Here is a 19,086-nt window from a genome sequence, read left to right as displayed (position 1 = left end):
ACAGAACATATTGGGGATTTTAAAATGAGAACATGAATAACTGACACTGTATTGAAATAATTTAGCATTGTGGTCTGACTGTCAGCTTTCTGACATTTGGATGTGCGTTTGCTTTCACCAAATTTAGAAATGGGCATCCAGATCATCTTTCAGTGTGAGCAATAGTGTAGTCATTACCTGGAACTGAGATCTGTGTCCAAGTTTCTTTGTGTTGGTTTTTGTCTTTATCTCTGTGTTTTAGTAATTTATGTCAGGGGATAAATCTAAGAGAAAGTCTGTTCTGTTTTTAATGGATTGCAGACACAGCAGCCTCACATACACATGAATATTTCAGTGGTTCCATTTTAGCAGGGTAAAGAAACAGGAAGTTGCTTATACTGATGCAGGTTATCATTAGTTCCTAAAGGGTTTCATTTTCTTACATCCTAAATGAGAGTATGAGATATGTCAGTCTTGATTTCAATGGCTGAATTGTTTCATTTAAGAGTCATTGTGATTCCTAAATAGTTCAAGAATGAATCCACAAATGATTGTTTTGTTTTAGAGACATGAAAGCAGCTCTTGATTTATACAAGATGCTGAGGCTACACAAGAGTATGTTCCAAGAAATAATACAAGCACACGAAACAAGAATACACACAATTATGAACACTGAGTGTCTATCAATATTTGATCAACTCCCACTTAAGCGTAGCCTTTGGTCTGTTTATTGATTTTGCATTCTCTAGGTCACGACTGGATCTGTTCGGCTGCCAGTGTTTTCAGGGAAATTGTTGTGTATGAAGAACAAGAGAAACGGCCTTGTTTTCCAAAAGCTGTTTTGTGATAAACAAGCAACATGCCCCTGTTAATGTGTACAGTCTTTTATGCAAAGTAAGTATTATTGTTACAATACCAAAATTTCAGTAGTCTATACCAAAAGAAATATTTCTTGATTCCATAGCAAAAACTAATATCTATGGTACAGACTTTTAAACAACTAACAACAACTTAAAATTCAGTTTGTTCACCACGCAAAACTATCAGAAGACTTAAATGGACATTTTTTATTATTTCTGAGCTTGATGGCCCCAATCCACTTCCATTATATTGAAAAGAGCAATCAGAATAGTCTTCAAAAATTCATCTTTTTAATTTTTGATACCATTAATTAATATTTAAAATATTATATTTTAGTAATCGAATTTTTTATAGTTTATTTTATTTTATTTTTCACCTTTTCTGCCCCACAGAGGAGTGAAAGTGAGTAAATGATGACATAATTTAAATTTTTGCTTGAACTGCCCCTTTAAGAGATGAACAGCTTTAAAAACTGTAAAATTGTAAAACTGTAATTCCAACTATTTATTTAGAATCTGCTCTACTTGGCCTGTTATGGATTTTAGCATTGTCATAGTCATGTTAGCCGATAATAATAGTGTGCAGTAATTATAGATCTTTATTTATAGATCTGCAGTACGCTGTGACCTTCTAGGATTGTTTTACTAGGCTTTATATTTCTGCTTTCTGACGTTGCATGTATAAAGCGGCTGCTGCACTGGCACTGCCTGACCATTCAATCAAACCAAAGGTATTGAGATCTAACATTTTGTGTGTGTTTATTTAAGTGTGCAACTGTGCGTGAAAGTCACAGTTGCATGTGTGAGTGTGTGTTATAAATGGCTACCCTAGCACCACTATGTAGGTTTCTCTTTCTGTAGAAGTGGGTCTCAAAGCAAACCCTGGAGGGTTCTTTACTGCGATTCATCATTCTCAGCCTACTGGTGTCGAGCTCCAAATGACGTCTTTGTCACTATTTTTAGCGAGTGTGTGAGAATGTAAAGGTGTGTATGTGAGAAGCCAGACAGGTTGTAAAATGTGACCGTGACCCTTTTCTATTCACTGGTTATATATCCCTCATAATTACACCGGCAGATGATGTCATCACTTAACTTTCCGAACTGCATGTTAATCTGAATCTGCCCTCGTGATACATGAGGGATTATGCAAAATTAATTAGTTGACTGATCTTGTACTTCACATAGATGGGAAATGTGACGTTACACTGACAGTTGCCAAGAGGAACTCGATTCTATATGTGTGTCTGGGTTTTGCTCGCCTCTCCTTCACAATAGTCGTCTGGATTTCGTCCTCTGAGGCTAGGCCTGGCGCTTAATTGCTTTGTCATAAGTAAATGATGATCAGTTCCACTGATGTGTGTCATCTAAATTCCCGATTTAATATACAAACGTCATTTCGATCAAAATCAGGCCAAAACAAAGTTCATTTGGTGTTTGTTTCAGGAGTTTGAAACAGCTAACCAAAGCAAACTTCCCGGAAAAGTTAGCTCTGGCTGGTAAACACCTTCAAACTACCATTAGTAGTCTATTTGGTAATATTGAAGTGATGTATATAGTACTCCTCATGCAGAAGTCACTTTCAAACCAAGCAGCTTTATGTTGGTCAACTCGATGAATCCACCTGACCATCTTGAACCACCTGTTGTGAAATCTGCATGGCGAAATCTTTCACCCTCCCTCAAGCAAAATTCCCATTCTCATGGATTCCTATTTAAATGATTGGATTTCATCCAGCTGTTTTTAGTAGCCGCTCATACTCTGCAACGGTATCTGACTCTGAGGTGGCAAATAACTGCACTCTCATTGGTTGTTGCAGCACTGTGTCACAGCTTATTTGCATATTAAGCTCAATTAAACTCAACTGAATGATGTCTAGTTGCTTAAGATAAATATATATATATAGTTTACTGCATTGGAATAACCACCCAGGCATCATATATTTGTTTTTTATTGGATATTTGTTGTGTGCAATGTCACTCATATTTTGTGGGTTTATGTGACAGAAAACCAGAACAATTTAGGTCACATAATTTGTTTTTCCCTCTGCGCCTTCATATGCTTAGAGTCAACGTGGTCCCTGCATCAGTAGTTGTCACACTCTAGTCTAGTCGTATGCTTTTGAGAATGTTGAAAATGATGTCATCGTTCTCCTAGCAATTGCTAAGCAACCAGTCTTGGAGTGCGCCAAGAGCTGGAATCCCTTTAATGCGACTGGGTTTCTGCATTCACCCTCTCAAGACTGAAACGAAAATATGGCGTTGTTGTGTAATTCTCCCTCTTTTCCCTGGGCCTTTGCAAAGGTCAATAGCCGGTTTCTTGTTATAGCACAATTTTGTGTTGCATTCAAAAAGATTGGAAGCATTTAAGAAAATTAAAAACATTTTCAGGTGCTCATAGTCATACTTGAAGTTTAAAGGGATACTCCACCGTTTTTTCATATTAAACTATGTTATTCCCTTAACTAAGACGAGTTGATACATACCTCTCTCGTCTCAGTGCGTGCACTTTGGTCGCTTCTCTGCTTGGATCCTAATGAATGAACTGGGCTAAGTTAAGTGCTATCAAAGTGTCTCGCGCGCCAGAGCGATTGAGTGCACGCACTGAGACGAGAGAGGTATGTATCAACTCGTCTCTTAGTTAAGGGAATAACGTAATTTAATATGAAAAAACAGTGGAGTATCCCTTTAACATTACTCACTTAACGGAGCACCATTTCATGATCTATTTGTGTTACCATTGCTTCCACAGTTTCGGTGTTTTCACCTGCCCATATGTGTCTCCGTGTGTGTCTGTGTGTATTAACATGCTCTGTCTTTGTGGTGTTGGTGTCTTCTAGGCTCATGTGGTTCAGCGCTGGCTTGTGCATCAGGACAGTAGTTTGAGTGGAGAGGGTTCGTCGGAGCCTCAAGGTGGAAAATGGCACTTTGATGGAAGAGTAAATATCTTAGTACTGCCTCTCAACACTTCCCTCTTTCTGGAAAATCCTGTGTGTTGGTGTGGCTTCTTAAACGTTTCTGTCTGTGGTTCTCTTGTGGTTGTGTAGCTGGTGGAAGTTCTTGTGTTTGAATGTTGTGACGTGGCTAATAACTTTAGTTAGCTTCGCTGGTGTTCCTCCTGTAGTGTCTCTTTATCTTCCTCTCATTCTAAATAGCTCTTATTGTGTTTTGTGTATGACTGTTCATATTGCTAACATTAGATTCTGTGTGTGTGATTAAGTGGGTGTTTGTTTAGGTGTGTGGGGTTTTTTTGTGTATCAGATGGTTTTTGCTGTAAAAGCTAGATTGTCCTCCTGCTGTTTCTTCTGATTGCTGATATCTGTCAGAATGTCACTTACGCAACAGATGTACTATAGAGATTACTATGGGATAATGTAGACTAATGTAGACTTGTCATTAACAATGAGCCCTTACACAAATACATGAAAGCATGCAAACTGATATATACATTTTTATTAAAACGTATTAAGTAAATTCACTGTGTGAGTGCCAAGCTTCAGCTACTGTGTAAAAAAAAAAAAATCAACCCGCTAAAATTGAAAACTTACGTTTAATTGCTGCCTTAATTTTTTAAGGACAAAGATTTTGTTATAAAAATATTAAATGTAATATAATATCAAATTAATGTGTGTATGTGTATATATACATTACCATTGAAAACTTTGTGGTCAGAAAGATTTTTTTAGAGAAATTAATACTTTTATTTAGCAAGGATGCATTAAATTGATCGAAAGTGAAATTAAAGACATTTAAAACATTCAAAATATTTATGTGTCAAATAAATGCTTTTCTTTTGAACTTTTATATTCATCAAAAAATCCTGAAAAGAAAATTTGATCACGGTTTCCAAAAAAATGATTTAGCAACACAACTGTTCATCATTAATAATAAAAAGAAATGTCTCTTGAACATCAAATCAGCATATTAGATCATGTGTAACTGAAGAATGGAGTAACTGCTGCTGAAAATTCTGATTTTCCATCACAGGAATGAATTGCATTTTTTTTTTTAAATAGTAACTTTAAATAATAGTTCACAATATTGCTGTTTTTACTGTATTTCAAATAAATGCAGCCTTGGTGAGCATAAGAGACTTATTTCAAAAACATTTAAAAAAATCGTTTTGACCCCAGACTTTTGAGTCTGTGTGTGTGTGTCACATATAAACACTGGCCATTCTCTAAGTAATTGCTTTGTTAACTCGTTTACCAGGTACTAAAAATATATTCACATGGTCAAGCTTGAAGAAGGCTCTGTCATGATCATGGGTGCTGTGCCAATTTCATGCTAAATGACAATTTGGTGGCAAGTCAATGACAAGATCAACCAGCATGTCCTTTTCAATACACCTCAAAGACAAGTCAATCCATCAAAATTACGTTTGAGGTGAACATTCATTTTTCAGGAAGAAAATGACCCAAAACACATCTCAAAGTTGTTCAAGAACTATCAAATAAGTAAGGTGAATAGAACTCTGTATACCGAGCATCAACTCAATACCATAAAACACCACAGAATGTGTTAGTGGCCCACTTAATATAGCCGCTTTTCCACCGTCGGCCCGAACGGTTCCAGTTATATTTCCACTTGAGCTTGGTTCAGCACGATTACAAACCGTTCTCGGCCTGGTATTCTCAGCATGGTTGTTTAACCATGCCGAACTGTGCTGGTAGAATGCATGTAGTGACTTCGTCATTCCCGATTGGTCACTTGTCTGTTGCCTGGCTGCCAGTTTCTCTTTAGCCCGGTCACTATTTACATCTCATATTGTCTGTAAACTCTTGCTTTACCAAGGTAACGACTGACGCATTTGTATTACATTTCAAAGAGCTCTGTTATCAGCCCCACAGTGGAAAATGAAACCATATCTGTACTGGCTGGGCCAGATCGGCACAGAATGGAAAGGTTAAGCAATGAGACCGGTTTGTCCCGACGGTGAAAAAGCGGCTAATGTGTGAGCAAGTGCTCTGGGAATTGCTACAGGATCAGAAAGGCCATACAGACAGTTTCCAGCTCAAATATGTTAACCGAATGCTTGAACGAAAAAAACTTGTTTGTTTGTATTTGTGTGAAACAGAAGAAAACAGCCATATGAGTATCAGACTGGATGGGTTAAAGAATATGTCAATCACATGTGAAAAAATTGATTGTGGATAATGATCGCTAAAGACTGGCTTTTCAAGAAGAGGGAAAGAAATTTTAGTCCCAAAATGAAATTCAGTAAGATATGATGGCGCACACTCACACTATTACTGCACAGTCATGTTGACGGATACGTTTTTGCTATGATGTCACCTGAAGACTTGCCTCAGTGACTCAGTATTCCATCCACAATTTGGATTGGGGTGGGAGGGGGGACTGGCCTGTCAATCATCCCTACTAAATAACAGAGCAGAGATGATCTACAATATCTAGACTGCAGAGTATCTGACAAATCAATTCAAGGACTCAATATAACTGTGACCACATCAGAGCAAATTGCATTAGTCATCGCTTTGGAAAACCGCAAAATATCACTCATGGATTTCTATACAGAGCAGCAGGATAAATTCATATTTTTGATATATTGCAGTGCAGATGGGAATCTGAAAAGCTCTAGAACAAGATTCTACAAGACATTTTCACCTGGCTATACCCAATGTTTAGATATGTTGTGTTATTTATGCAAATTAGTACATACATAATTAGATTATGCACCGTTTGCCCATGTTAACAAACAATTAAAAAAAACTTGTAATACATTTTTTGTTTGTCTTGATGTAAGTAATCAACTCATGTAATTTTCATGATGATATCTAAAGGTTCAAATTTTTACCCTATTCACGTGAGAAAAAGAATGAATAGGCATATGAATAGTCCATATTTGGGTCTTTTTCGAAACTTTCCCCTAATGGGATTCTTCGGGGCTTTTTTTCCTTACTCAGGACATATTGAGAATACAAAATCAGTTGAGTTTGCTTCTGTTGCAATTTGTTCTAGGTTGACCCCGCCATAGCCTATGCGCGTGACCTCACCGTTGGCCGGAGTGACTGCCGTTACGATTTGCAGTTATCATTTTGTGTCAATACACTAAATTTAGGGGTAAAATCATACCCTATATATTGTATTGTTATATATTGTATTGACAACTCATCAATTAAATATTTGCCATCGTATATTCTGCATAATTGGATGTTTTTAAATGAACACTGACAAAAAACTATACAAGTTTTAGGGCTGGACGATATGATGATATAGCCTATATATAACATTGATATAAGTGATCACCCGGATTTAGACCTACCTATATTGTATTTATATAAAACGTTCATAGGCAAATTTTCTTTATGTATTTCCTCTGTGTCTGAATGGCACATATAAATGTCAGGAAACACGATTCCTGGTTGCATGTCAGTATTCATGGCTCACTGGATCTTTGGTAAGTTGTAAGGAACACTATATCGAGTCCAACCTTAGTTTAAACTGATAATCGTTTGTTTTACTCGCGCTTTCACAGTTTCCTCTATTAAATCAAGTCACACAGCAGGCTCTTTTGCCACTCAGTCCGGCGAGGGGGCGTGTTCCGGCGGGAAAGTGACGTCAATGCATACCCTCTATACTGGGGCGTTAGGACCCACACAGACCACAGGGTGAGACCCCTTGCTGACCTCACTAACACCTCTTCCAGCAGCAACCTAGTTTTCCCAGGAGGTCTCTCATCCAGGTACTGACCAGGCTCAGCCCTGCTTAGCTTCAGTGGGCAACCAGTCTTGGGCTACAGGGTGATGTGGCTGCTGATTTAATGTTACTATGATGGGATGGTCGAGATGTTGGAATGTTTTGATAGCTCACAGCACACTTTGCCAGGGAAAAAACAAATTGCTTACTTTGTCTCTACAAAATAAGCTGGGATACAAGAACACACTTCAGCCTTAAAATGCTGATATGTCTTTAGGAGCAAAACCAGCCCTGAATATAACTTCACACTTCATAACTAGATGATTTAAAAAACTAATTCCGTAACTGTTGGGATGCTGTTATGTGGCCCTTGAGCCAGTTTAAACCAGATACTCAATACAACACAGAATGAATCTCTAATTAGTGCTGTACACGGTATCACTGATGTTGTATTAAGTGCTAAACACCTGGAACCCTTGTGCAAAAAAATGATGACAATTTAACAATACCTTTTCCTATTCAGATTTGCATTTATTTTTCCTTTCTTCTCTCTCTCCCTCAGGCGGATACAACAACCAGTTTTCTCCGTGCTGCACGCTCAGGTAACCTGGAAAAAGCTCTGGACCACATCAAAAATGGAATAGACATCAACATAGCCAATCAGGTGAGAGAAAAACCCATCCTGCAATGTCAAGCACCAAGCGTGTGAGTGAGTGTATGTGTACAGTATGTGTAAGTATTACCCTTAGGGTTTAATATGTTTAAAATTATTGGTAACACTGTACAATAAGGTATCATTTGGTAACATTAGTTAATAAAAATGTTCATGTTAGTTTACAGTGTTAGTTAACTGTTAACAGATACAATAAATGCACTAGAAGTATTGTTCTTTCTTTGTTCATGTTAACTAATGTTAAAGTCCCCCTGCAGTCAATAATTGTATCATTTAAACTCATCTTTGATAATCACAATGACATATTTAAACGTTTTTTCCTGTGAAAATAATTTCTTCATGCCTTAAAATAGTTTGAATGTAACTCTACACCCTTGCTTCATTTAGTATAGAGAGCCTAAGTCCCTCCCCTTCCGGTCGACCGCCATGGGACCTTATTTCGGAAAAATATTGTATGGTAGTCAATGGCGAGAGACAACAAATATTTTGATCTCGTTTGAATTGTGCCCTGAATTACACATATGATGTTTGTCAATTTAAAAGATACATTTTAAAGTCAAGAAAGTCGCAGTTTGATGTAAAACTGTTGAGGTATAAGACTTTGAAAATACGTAATTACAAAGACTACAAACCCAAAAGGCGCACATTTTCTCTCAATGAATGAAGCTAACTTTACTGAAGCTAACGTCTGTCATTTTTTCTATAGTCTTACGTTATAATCGTAACGTTACGCCGTCATGCCTGAGTGTTTTGTACCAGACTGCACACACACACGAGCAGCGGATCTTGCTTGTTGTTTCGCTTCCCGGGAGATGTAGTTCATTGAGCGATTTTCACATAAAACTAAATGTTACTCTTCTGTTTTATGACAAACTGCGACTTTCTTGACTTTCATAATTATCTTTTAAATTGACAAACATCATATGTGTAATTCAGGGCACAGTTCAGACGGAATAAAAAGATAAGTTGTCTCTCGCCATTGACTACCATACATATTTTTTCCGAAACAAGGTCCCATGAGCCGGAAGCGGAGGGGCGGGACTTAGGCTCTCTATACGTAGGTTCATGAATATGCAAATTAGTCCCCTCCTCAACTCAATCACACCAGTTTCCCACTCCACTTGTTCAACTGTAGTAAACATTACACAATGGCAAGTGGAAATATTGGTTTAACTCAGCCATATATGTTTGAACCACAAACTGATTCAGAAAAAGAAGAAAAAGAGTGAATTATCAGGCCCAATTCTAGTATGGTGTGCTTGAGGATGCTAAACACCCTCAAATGACAGCAAGAGCACCCTCAGTTGATACTGTAATAGTATCATATTAACGAAACAGATTTGGTAAATACAGTCTATATTTGTGTTCTGGAGAGCGTCAAATGTTTCTATTTACAATATACTTTTGCAGCGGTGAGCAATGTAGCCAACACTCTAAAAACTTTTACTATGATTTACTAAGTTTTTTTTGGTGAAACATTTTTACACTTAAAAATATTGATTAAATTTGAATCAATTACATATACCATATGAACTGAGTAAATGTAATTAAAAAAATTAAATAGATCTGAGTAATTGTATTTGGTACATTAACAAATAAAATTGAGTAGAAATAATTAAGGAAAACATTAAAAAAACAATATGAGTAATATCAATTGTTTTTATTTATGAGTAATATTAACTTTTAATTTCCTGTAAACCTTTGTAAAATACTCCACACAACCACAGGTACTGTTATACATGACATTGGCCTTTGTTGTTGATGAGTACAGCAATACAGCATATTTTATACTGTTTTAACATGTATACCCCATTGCCTACATTTAAACTCATAAAACAAAAATATTAGAAGTAAAAACGAAACATTTTAAAAGTGTAATTAACCGGTCTGTTATCCAATTTCCACCGTATCAGCGCTGGTTCTCGTGCCTGAGATGGACTTGCTCTCTGCGGAGGAACTTCGAATTCAGACCACCGTCCTGGGTTTCACTCTTTGACTCCATAACCTGCCAATTAACAAACAGTGCACAGTTCTGAGGACATTTTAGCATTGTTTTAATCAAGTAAACTTACTCAATTTCTTAAGTGTGTTACATACACTACCGTTCAAAAGTTTGGGGTCGGTACGATTTTAAATACTTTTAAAAGAATTCTCTTCTGCTAACCATGGATGCGCTTATTTGATTAAAAATACAACAAAAATCAGTTATAGTATTAAATATTATTCCAGTGTAAATCAGCTGTTTTCTGTGTGAATATATAGTAAAGTGTAATTTATTCCTGTGATCAAAGCTGAATTTTCAGCATCACCAGTGTCAGTGTCTTCAGTGTCAAATGATCCTTCACAAATCAGTATAATATGAGGATTTGATGCTCAAGAAACATTTATTATTATTATCAATGTTGAAACAGTTGTTGGTCTGTCAGTTGTACAGTTTTTTTTTTTTTTTTGGATTCTTTGATGAATAGGAAGTTCAAAAGACTTTTGTAACATTATAAATGTCTTTACTGTCACTTTCGATCAAATTAATTATTCCTTGATAAATAAAAGTATTGATTTCTTTCCTCCAAAAAATAAAAATAAAATTCTCACTGACCCCAAACTTTTGAACGGTAGTGTATATTAATAATATTGATTTGAATTAAGTAATATTTGTGGTTCTTGAAACAGAACAGTTTAATTCTCCATTCTCAAATATTTTGATAAATTTAACAAATATATTAAGTGTATTATAAATAAATAATTGGTAAGTCAAATACTAAATTCTTTTAGTTAAAAAAAAGTTAAATATAACTGTAAATTTTAGACAACAGACAACTGTTGGATTTTTAGTCAATTATTTTGGTATGTTTAACTCAAACAATCAAGTAAATGATATTCAGAGATTTTATTAAGTTAATAAAGTTAATTATTACTGTGATATTTACCAAGCCACTGAATTATTTTTTAGAGTGTTTGTTGATCTCTTGAACGCAGTGGCCAATCAGAGGTGTTTAAATTAGTCAGAATCCACTCACTAGTCAAAACGCCAGAGTTTTTGTTCACACTGAGTTCTGCACGCTCGCGAATCCTGTCATTAACAAAGTTTAGACATATTGTTAGTAAGATATTCATTGTGCAGTATAGACAACTTTATTGATTATAATGGAACTTTTAGTGAGATTGCAAACTAAGATGAGTGACAGGTTTTTAGTGATTCTAAAGGGTGTGCTCTTTGCACGCCTTCTATGCTATATGTAATAAATTCAGAATTTGAATAAAAGTTGACACATAAAGGTAATTGATATGATTAGCCTTTGGTTTGACTACGTTATCAATCAGCTAATAATGTGTTGCTAATGTTACACAAATCATGTTCCCGTTCGCCATCTCAGAGTCAGACAGCTGCCTTCTAAAAATCTGCATTCTTAGAAATAATGATAGGAAAAGCCCCGCCCGCACATTTACGGGATTGGTTACAAGTTTGTGACATAGAAATAAGGGGCGGTTTCAGCGTTTTGAGACTGTCTTTGGTTCACTGCTGTTTTAAGAAGAAAATATTCAGCAATGGTGTTGACTGATAAATTTCCACACGGTTTGTCTTAAAGCATATTAAAAACACCACATAGACCGATATAAACAACAACAAAAACCTTTCAAAAGACTTTTTAAAAGATTTTCACCACAGGAGGTCTTTAACAAATGAGACCTTATTGTAAAGTGTTACCAAATTACTATTATTACAGATATGAATGGTATATTAAAGCACAAATCATGGAATTTGTTAAGAAAATATTACAATTTTCAATTCTGTGTTCTATAAAACACCTAAAAGAATCCTTGAGATTTATTTTGGAGTAAAAACCACCTAACAACCACACAAAACACCCTAGCAACTCCATAGCAACATGCTTGAAATATATAAGAACAGTTTAGCAACTGCATGACACCACTAGTCTCACATCCACGCCTTGAAAGCCCAAAGTAACTTTGAAGCCCATTAATAGTACTGGCTAAATTCAGAAATTGCTATTAAGAGCTATAAATTCATCATATTGTAGATTAGGATCCACATCTGTGTGTGTGTGTGTGTGTGTGTGTGTGTGTGTGTGTTTGTGTTTGCTTGTGCCGGTTTGTGTTTTCGAGTCTGTATTAACCCCCCAATGCTCCTGTGGTCGGACAGTACAGCTGTGTTTACAGTGTTAATGCAGAACTGTGTTCAATGCCCTAATCAGTAAATTGCCATAATTAATCATGCCAGCATGTCTTCCTCCTCTAACCCCCTCACCGGTCATGCTTTTGCAAGCACTTGCATCATAACACTTGCTTACCTGCTTTAAATAGCATATTGTGATATTTGCAGGAGAGCTATGTTTGGTTCTCAGAGACGGGTTAGTGAATGGACCTGAGCAGTTGGCTGGCTTCCCGCATTGAAAAGCACTGAAAATGAACGCCCACTCTGTATGCCTGCATCCTGAACTCTCTCTGTCTCTTTCTCTTTCTCTCTCGCACACGCACACACACACACACACACACACACACACACACACACACACACACACACACACACACACGTTGACTACTACACCACCTTATAACATCATTCACCAACAGGATTCCATCGGGAACCTGTCACGGCCTACGATATGCAACCTAGACTAAATTTCAATGCGTCTTGTAGGTTTTTATAGTTACGTCTTTGGATAAACTGAAGTATACTTCCCGTTTGTGATGCTGATATCAGAGCGTGAATGTCTCTGTGCTGTCGCAACTGTGAGGAGCTTAGACTGGTTTTGACAGTGCTTTGGGACTAGAGAAAATTCTGAAAATCAGCAAAACCGTATTTTAAAGCTCAGAGCATGTGATTAATTTCCACCTCAGCTTAAAGCAAGTATTGTTAATGAGATTTTTAGACAATTGATGATCTTGTCATAGTGTAATTTGTCTTTATTGTATAGGTGATGAACTAACAGCTATAAATAGCCTTAATGTTATTAGCCATTTTATCTATTAACATCTAATGATTATATTGCCAAAAATAATCTAAGAATCAGAAAAAAATTCCAAATTGTCCTTATTATTTTGTTTTGTTTTATTTTATTTCATTTTTATTTCATTCTTTTCTTTTATTTATTTTTGAAAAGCCATTTGTATTCTAGCTACATAGCCAGACAGGATGTGCAAGAACTGAAGCACAAAACATTTCCTTATACAACAGTTTGTATAAAAAACAGAGTGAAAATTAAGCCATTATTCACTTAAAATCTTGACATCTATTCTTGTGCAGTAATCTTGTGGAATAAAAGTGTCTACCAAATGCACAAATGTAAATTGTAATGCTTATTTGTCCTTAGATGCTTGAACACTTCAGTCCCCATTCAAAATGTCATGACCGGAATTTCTCCTCTGTGTTTAACGGAGGGAACAAAGTCATTCAAACAATTGTGACCTTATTTAGGAATTTGGCCTAACTTGTCTGAAATATTTATACACGATCATTTAAAAGTTTGAGATCAGTAAGATCTTGTCTCTTTTTCCTACCAAGACTTCATTTATTTGACCAAAAATACAGTAAAAACAGAAATCTTGTATTATTATAATGTAAAAAATAACTTTTCTATTTTAATACATTTTAGAAAAATGAAAGATCCAGTGTTGGCGATCTATGCACGTATAACAATACTGTGGATATCACACAAATACTGTGACATTCCCTAAAACATAATGAAGCACGTCTAGAGAATATTAATGCCAAGTGGGCACGTGTGGCAGTTTTCATCAGAGCTCCTCCCCACCGTCTGCAAGCACCCCTCCTTCTCCATTCTGTCTTCCTTTCCTCTGCGCATGCACTGTGCAGCTGCAGTACGAGCTCATTAGAGATGAGTGACACTGCAGTATGAAGGGGATTCCAGTCAGACTAGCAGAGCAGAGCCCCCCTATGGCCAAATCTGGCTACACACCTAGCATCCCTTCAAAAGCACACACTGTACCATTTGCCGTTCTCCGATCAACCTTTACCTCGCCCGGCCTTTTTGTCGGTTTCCTCCACTGTTCTATTTCCAAGCCCTGTTTACTGAGAGCTTCACAGATCTGTAGATTCCTCAGTCAGTGCTTCACTGTGTTATTTTTAGGCTGCCCTCCTCTCAGTGAGTCATTTGACAGGTAGATGGGGAGAGATAAAGAGATAGACTTGAGATGTGTCAGGGTGGGGTTTTTTTTGTTGTTTTTTTTAGACTGACTTTTTCAGCACCTAATGTTTTCTCTTGTATTCGCAGAATGGGCTTAACGGGTTGCACTTGGCCTCCAAAGAAGGTCATGTTAAGATGGTGCTGGAGCTGCTGCACAATGGCATTGACCTGGAGACTAACACAAAGGTAAATCTACTTTCTTCAGTCAGTCAGGCTTCCTCTGGCAAGCCAAAAACAGGTTTATAAATGAGATAGTTCAGACTCTAAAGTTGTGTAACAAATGACACACCGTGCACTAAGCACTTATAATGCACTATGTACTCAACTCAACCGTGGCGTGCAGTGTATGCATTTTATAAGGTTATTCTGTCTTTCAACATCAGAGTCTGATAGCTCCTCCCCCTCTGTAATGTAATTAAAGCTGTGACAGTTGAGCGCATGAAGTGTCCAATATTCCACACTTAATGTGCATCATGTGTTAATTAAGTGCATAATCCGGATATGTAAAGTGTACTTTTTCAGTGTGAACACATTACTCGCATTATTAAAATGTCATAGAATAGTGCATATTAAGTATGCAAATTGGGACGCACATTAAATTCTGATTGGCTGAGTTGCTACAGTTTGTGCTTGTCAACCTAAAACAGTAATTAGCTTACAGTTAAGGCTGAACTTAAGAATTAACTCTTACCTGGTGTAATAAATATTTATTCTGAATATCTCTTTTAATAAATAACTACTTATTGAACATTGACATTTATCATATTGTATATTTAATAAAGACAAGTACTTCTAAAAGCTGACAGCATTACCATTGTACAAATTTGTGCATTTAAAATTTGCAGTTTCTCTCCTCTAGGAAAATGATTAAAAAATATTGTCTCAACTTTCTTTAATATTTTTTTTTTGTCCAATGAAATATTCTGGAGAATGAGAAAGTCCCTCCCACTGACTAACCGACTAACAATAGCAAGTAGCAAATAATAATAATTTTATTAAATACATATTTTTAATAAATCATAATGCAGTTTATTTCTGTTGCACCTTTCACATAAAATGTAGGTAAAAGTGCTTCACAGCTCAAAATTCTGTACAAGACATTTTAGATGAAAAAAGACAGCATTAAAATAAATCAATAAAAAAAAATCAGACAGAGATAAAACCAAAAGCGTGCAACACGGGCAAAAATAAAAGCAAAATAAAAAAATATTCAATATATAAAAGTCTTTATTTGTCTGAAAAGTCTTTCTCTTTATTATATTTACATGACTATTATTTTTGCAGAAAGGGAATACCGCCCTTCATATTGCTGCTTTGGCCGGTCAAGAGAAAGTGGTTGCAGAACTGATCAATTATGGTGCCAACGTCAATGCCCAGTCTCAGGTTGGTCTGAGCCTCAAGACATGAATCAGCAAACATAGAATTGTGTAGATGAAAAGCTTATAGATTGTAGATAATTTGTTCTTTGTTGTTATTTTGTGTTTTGTGCAGAAAGGTTTCAGTCCCCTGTACATGGCAGCACAGGAGAACCACTTGGAAGTGGTGAAATATCTACTTGAACATGGAGCCAATCAGAGTCTTCCAACCGAGGTGAGTGACACTTTGAAATCAAACTCAGCAGAAATAAAACCCAAATGAACCTACAACTCTCGATTTCATCCCCCAGGATGGCTTTACTCCTTTGGCGGTAGCTCTTCAGCAGGGTCACGAGAACGTGGTGGCCCTCCTTATAAACTACGGCACCAAGGGCAAAGTGCGTCTGCCTGCCCTGCACATCGCAGCACGCAATGACGACACGCGCACTGCTGCCGTACTGCTGCAGAACGACCCAAACCCAGACGTCCTCAGCAAAGTATGTGTGTTTGTACACATCTGAAAGGTTTTATCTCACCACGAGCAGGATTACGCATCATGACTCACTGAGCTCAGTGCAGCCGCTCTTGGCTTGTAATTGCAGCGATGACTATGTGACAAGATAAACAGTACTGAGTTTGTTTAAAAATCTGTCAGCGTAGGTGTTACTGTTTTATAAATATACTGAGTCAATGAAATGTTACACTCTTTTCCCGTAGACCGGCTTTACTCCCCTCCACATCGCAGCCCATTATGAGAATCTCAGTGTCGCACAGCTTTTGTTAAACAGAGGAGCCAACGTGAACTTCACGCCGAAGGTCAGTTCAACTCTCATGTGAAATGCCGCTTCCTGCTACATAAAAGATTACATGAATTTTCATTTTTACTAATTTTCTCTTGCAGAATGGTATCACGCCAATACATATCGCTTCCAGGAGGGGGAATGTTATTATGGTGCGACTTCTGTTGGACAGAGGAGCTCAGATAGATGCCAAGACAAAGGTACAGTACAGTATCCATTAGGGATGTGCTAAATATTTTCATAATCGAATGGTCTGCAGTTTGCAGTGTTGTTATTGTTGACTAAAACTAAAGCTATTTTAATGTCATTTTCATTCATTGAAATGGAGCTTAAGTTGAAGTACTAAAATTACAAAAAGCTAAAACTGAAATAAATTTAAATTAAAGCTAAATAGAAATAATTAAATATTAATAAATCAATAAATAGAAATAGAGACCTTAAACTAAAAGTTAAGTGAAACAAAAATAAAAGCTAATTCAAATATTAAAAATAGTTAAAAAAAAAAAAATATATATATATATATATATATATATATATATATATAGAGAGAGAGAGAGAGAGAGGCAAGAATAAAACAGAGCGCAAGTGTCTCAATATGTGTTTGTAAAAATAATACTAATAATAAAGAATACATCTTTCATAAAATGTATATGAATATAGACCTGAATATGTATGAATATAGACCTGGATTTTTTTCTTTATAACAAAATAAAATGAGATGGATTAAACATTGCAAAGTTAGATTTCGTGTAATCTAATAGTCAATTCTCTTGTATCCAGTCGTAATCACATCTCACAGTGACATTATTTGCTGGCTAAGATGAAAAATCACACTGCTGAGACAGAAATTATTTAATTCTAGAATGACCTATTTTACTTCCTCATGGTAAAAACAGGTGTTTTCTCTTTGTGACCACTTGCTGTTTTAATGGTATACTTTAATTCGTTCATGAATAAGGACAGAAAATGCAGCTCATGTAGGATACATTAAAACATGGCTGGTAAATTCTTCAGAAATGCTTATTCTTTGCGTTATCTGCAGGATGAGCTGACGCCACTGCATTGTGCAGCCAGGAACGGTCATGTACGTGTGGTGGAGATCCTGCTAGACCAGGGCGCTCCCATTCAGGCCAAGACCAAGGTGGCCAAACTATATTACTAAGATGGGCCATACTGTAACAGATTTTTAGCATTATTGATGGTGTAATCATGCTTGTAATATCAGTTGATAATAATGTGTTCCCCCTTGCAGAATGGTCTATCTCCCATCCACATGGCAGCACAGGGCGATCACATGGACTGCGTGAGGCAGCTGCTGCAATACAACGCAGAGATCGATGACATCACCCTCGACCACCTGACCCCGCTGCATGTTGCAGCACACTGTGGGCACCACCGCATGGTCAAGGTGCTGTTGGACAAGGGGGCAAAAGCTAATGCCCGCGCTCTGGTTAGTGCATCAGTCTTTTTCTCTTCTCTCTGCTTTTTTCCAACCTGTATTTTACTTATTTATTTTTTATCTCTTTTAATTAATATTGCCAGTTAATGTGACGACAACCCTGATTACCATCCGTAAAACAAATAGCTGAATTGAATAAATAGGGTCAATAAGATATATATATAATACATTTAGTGCAGTATTAATTACAGCTGCACACTGTGAAATGTATTAGTTGATTTGTTGGTGTATCTTTTTAGAATGGATTCACTCCATTGCATATTGCCTGCAAGAAGAACCACATGCGGTCCATGGACCTTCTGCTGAAGCACTCAGCATCTCTGGAGGCCGTGACTGAGGTCAGATTTCTCTCTGGCTGTCACTTTGATGGATAACCTCACTTTGCACCATCTACTCCTTTATCTTGACCCTTGTAGAAAATAGAAAGACTATGAAGGAATGAGAAATGGCTTTTTCACGATTACTTTTGGACAAGAATATATTAACATTATACACTACAGTTAAAAAGTTTGAGGTTATTATGACTTTTTTATTTTAAAAAAAGAAAGAAAGAAATATATTCAGCAAGGGTGCATTAAATTGATCAAAAGTGACAGTAAAAACATTGATAATAAAGGCTGTTCTTTTGAACTCTATATTTATCAAAGAATCCTAAAAAGAAATGGATCATGGTTTCCACGAAAATATTAAGCAGTTGTTTTCAACATTTAAATAAATAAAAATGTTTCTTGAGCACTAAATCTGCATTTTAGAATGATTTCTGAATGTTCATGTGACACCTAGCACTGGACTAATGGCTGCTGTAAATTTAGCTTTGCCATCACAGGAATAAATTACATTTTGAAATATAGTAAAATAAGAAACAGTTATTTTAAATTTGTAAAATCTTTCAATTGAATAACAGACTTAAAGTCTTTGCGAAAATGCATGTTCTTGTCTCTTAGTCGGGTCTGACCCCACTTCATGTGGCTGCATTCATGGGGCATCTCAACATAGTGAAGAGTCTTCTTCAGAGAGGAGCTTCACCCAACGCTTCTAATGTGGTAAGAACGGTGTATTTGTTTGGCACCTCAGATATACTGAACAATCGAATCCCCAAGGCACTGCTATTCTGCTTTACAAACTGGCTAATGTCTTTAG

At 36.5% G+C, this 19,086-nt stretch overlaps 1 protein-coding gene across 5 annotated transcripts in view; it reads left to right on the top strand.

Annotated features, from left to right (window-relative positions):
• The window catches only part of ank1b (ankyrin 1, erythrocytic b), an 81,434-nt gene that overhangs the window by 29,295 nt on the left and 33,053 nt on the right, over positions 1–19,086 (top strand). For 4 of the 5 annotated variants that reach the window (XM_056262922.1, XM_056262924.1, XM_056262923.1 and 1 more), the window contains exons 2-12: positions 8,055–8,156; positions 14,420–14,518; positions 15,617–15,715; positions 15,824–15,922; positions 15,999–16,184; positions 16,405–16,503; positions 16,589–16,687; positions 17,530–17,628; positions 17,740–17,937; positions 18,186–18,284; positions 18,891–18,989. In XM_056262922.1, coding sequence (XP_056118897.1) covers positions 8,055–8,156; positions 14,420–14,518; positions 15,617–15,715; positions 15,824–15,922; positions 15,999–16,184; positions 16,405–16,503; positions 16,589–16,687; positions 17,530–17,628; positions 17,740–17,937; positions 18,186–18,284; positions 18,891–18,989 — 1,278 coding nt within the window. Of the gene's footprint in view, positions 1–3,675; positions 3,775–8,054; positions 8,157–14,419; positions 14,519–15,616; positions 15,716–15,823; positions 15,923–15,998; positions 16,185–16,404; positions 16,504–16,588; positions 16,688–17,529; positions 17,629–17,739; positions 17,938–18,185; positions 18,285–18,890; positions 18,990–19,086 lie in introns of all 5 variants that reach the window. The other variant, XM_056262925.1, reaches the window with a different exon arrangement.

Source organism: Rhinichthys klamathensis, unplaced genomic scaffold, assembly GCF_029890125.1.
Source record: "Rhinichthys klamathensis goyatoka isolate OS25496 unplaced genomic scaffold, OSU_Roscu_1.1 h1tg000197l_1, whole genome shotgun sequence".
In the NCBI taxonomy this organism is placed as follows: domain Eukaryota; kingdom Metazoa; phylum Chordata; class Actinopteri; order Cypriniformes; family Leuciscidae; genus Rhinichthys; species Rhinichthys klamathensis.
Note: the sequence above shows the minus strand (reverse complement) of the source record. Positions and strands in the feature narration are given on the sequence as shown.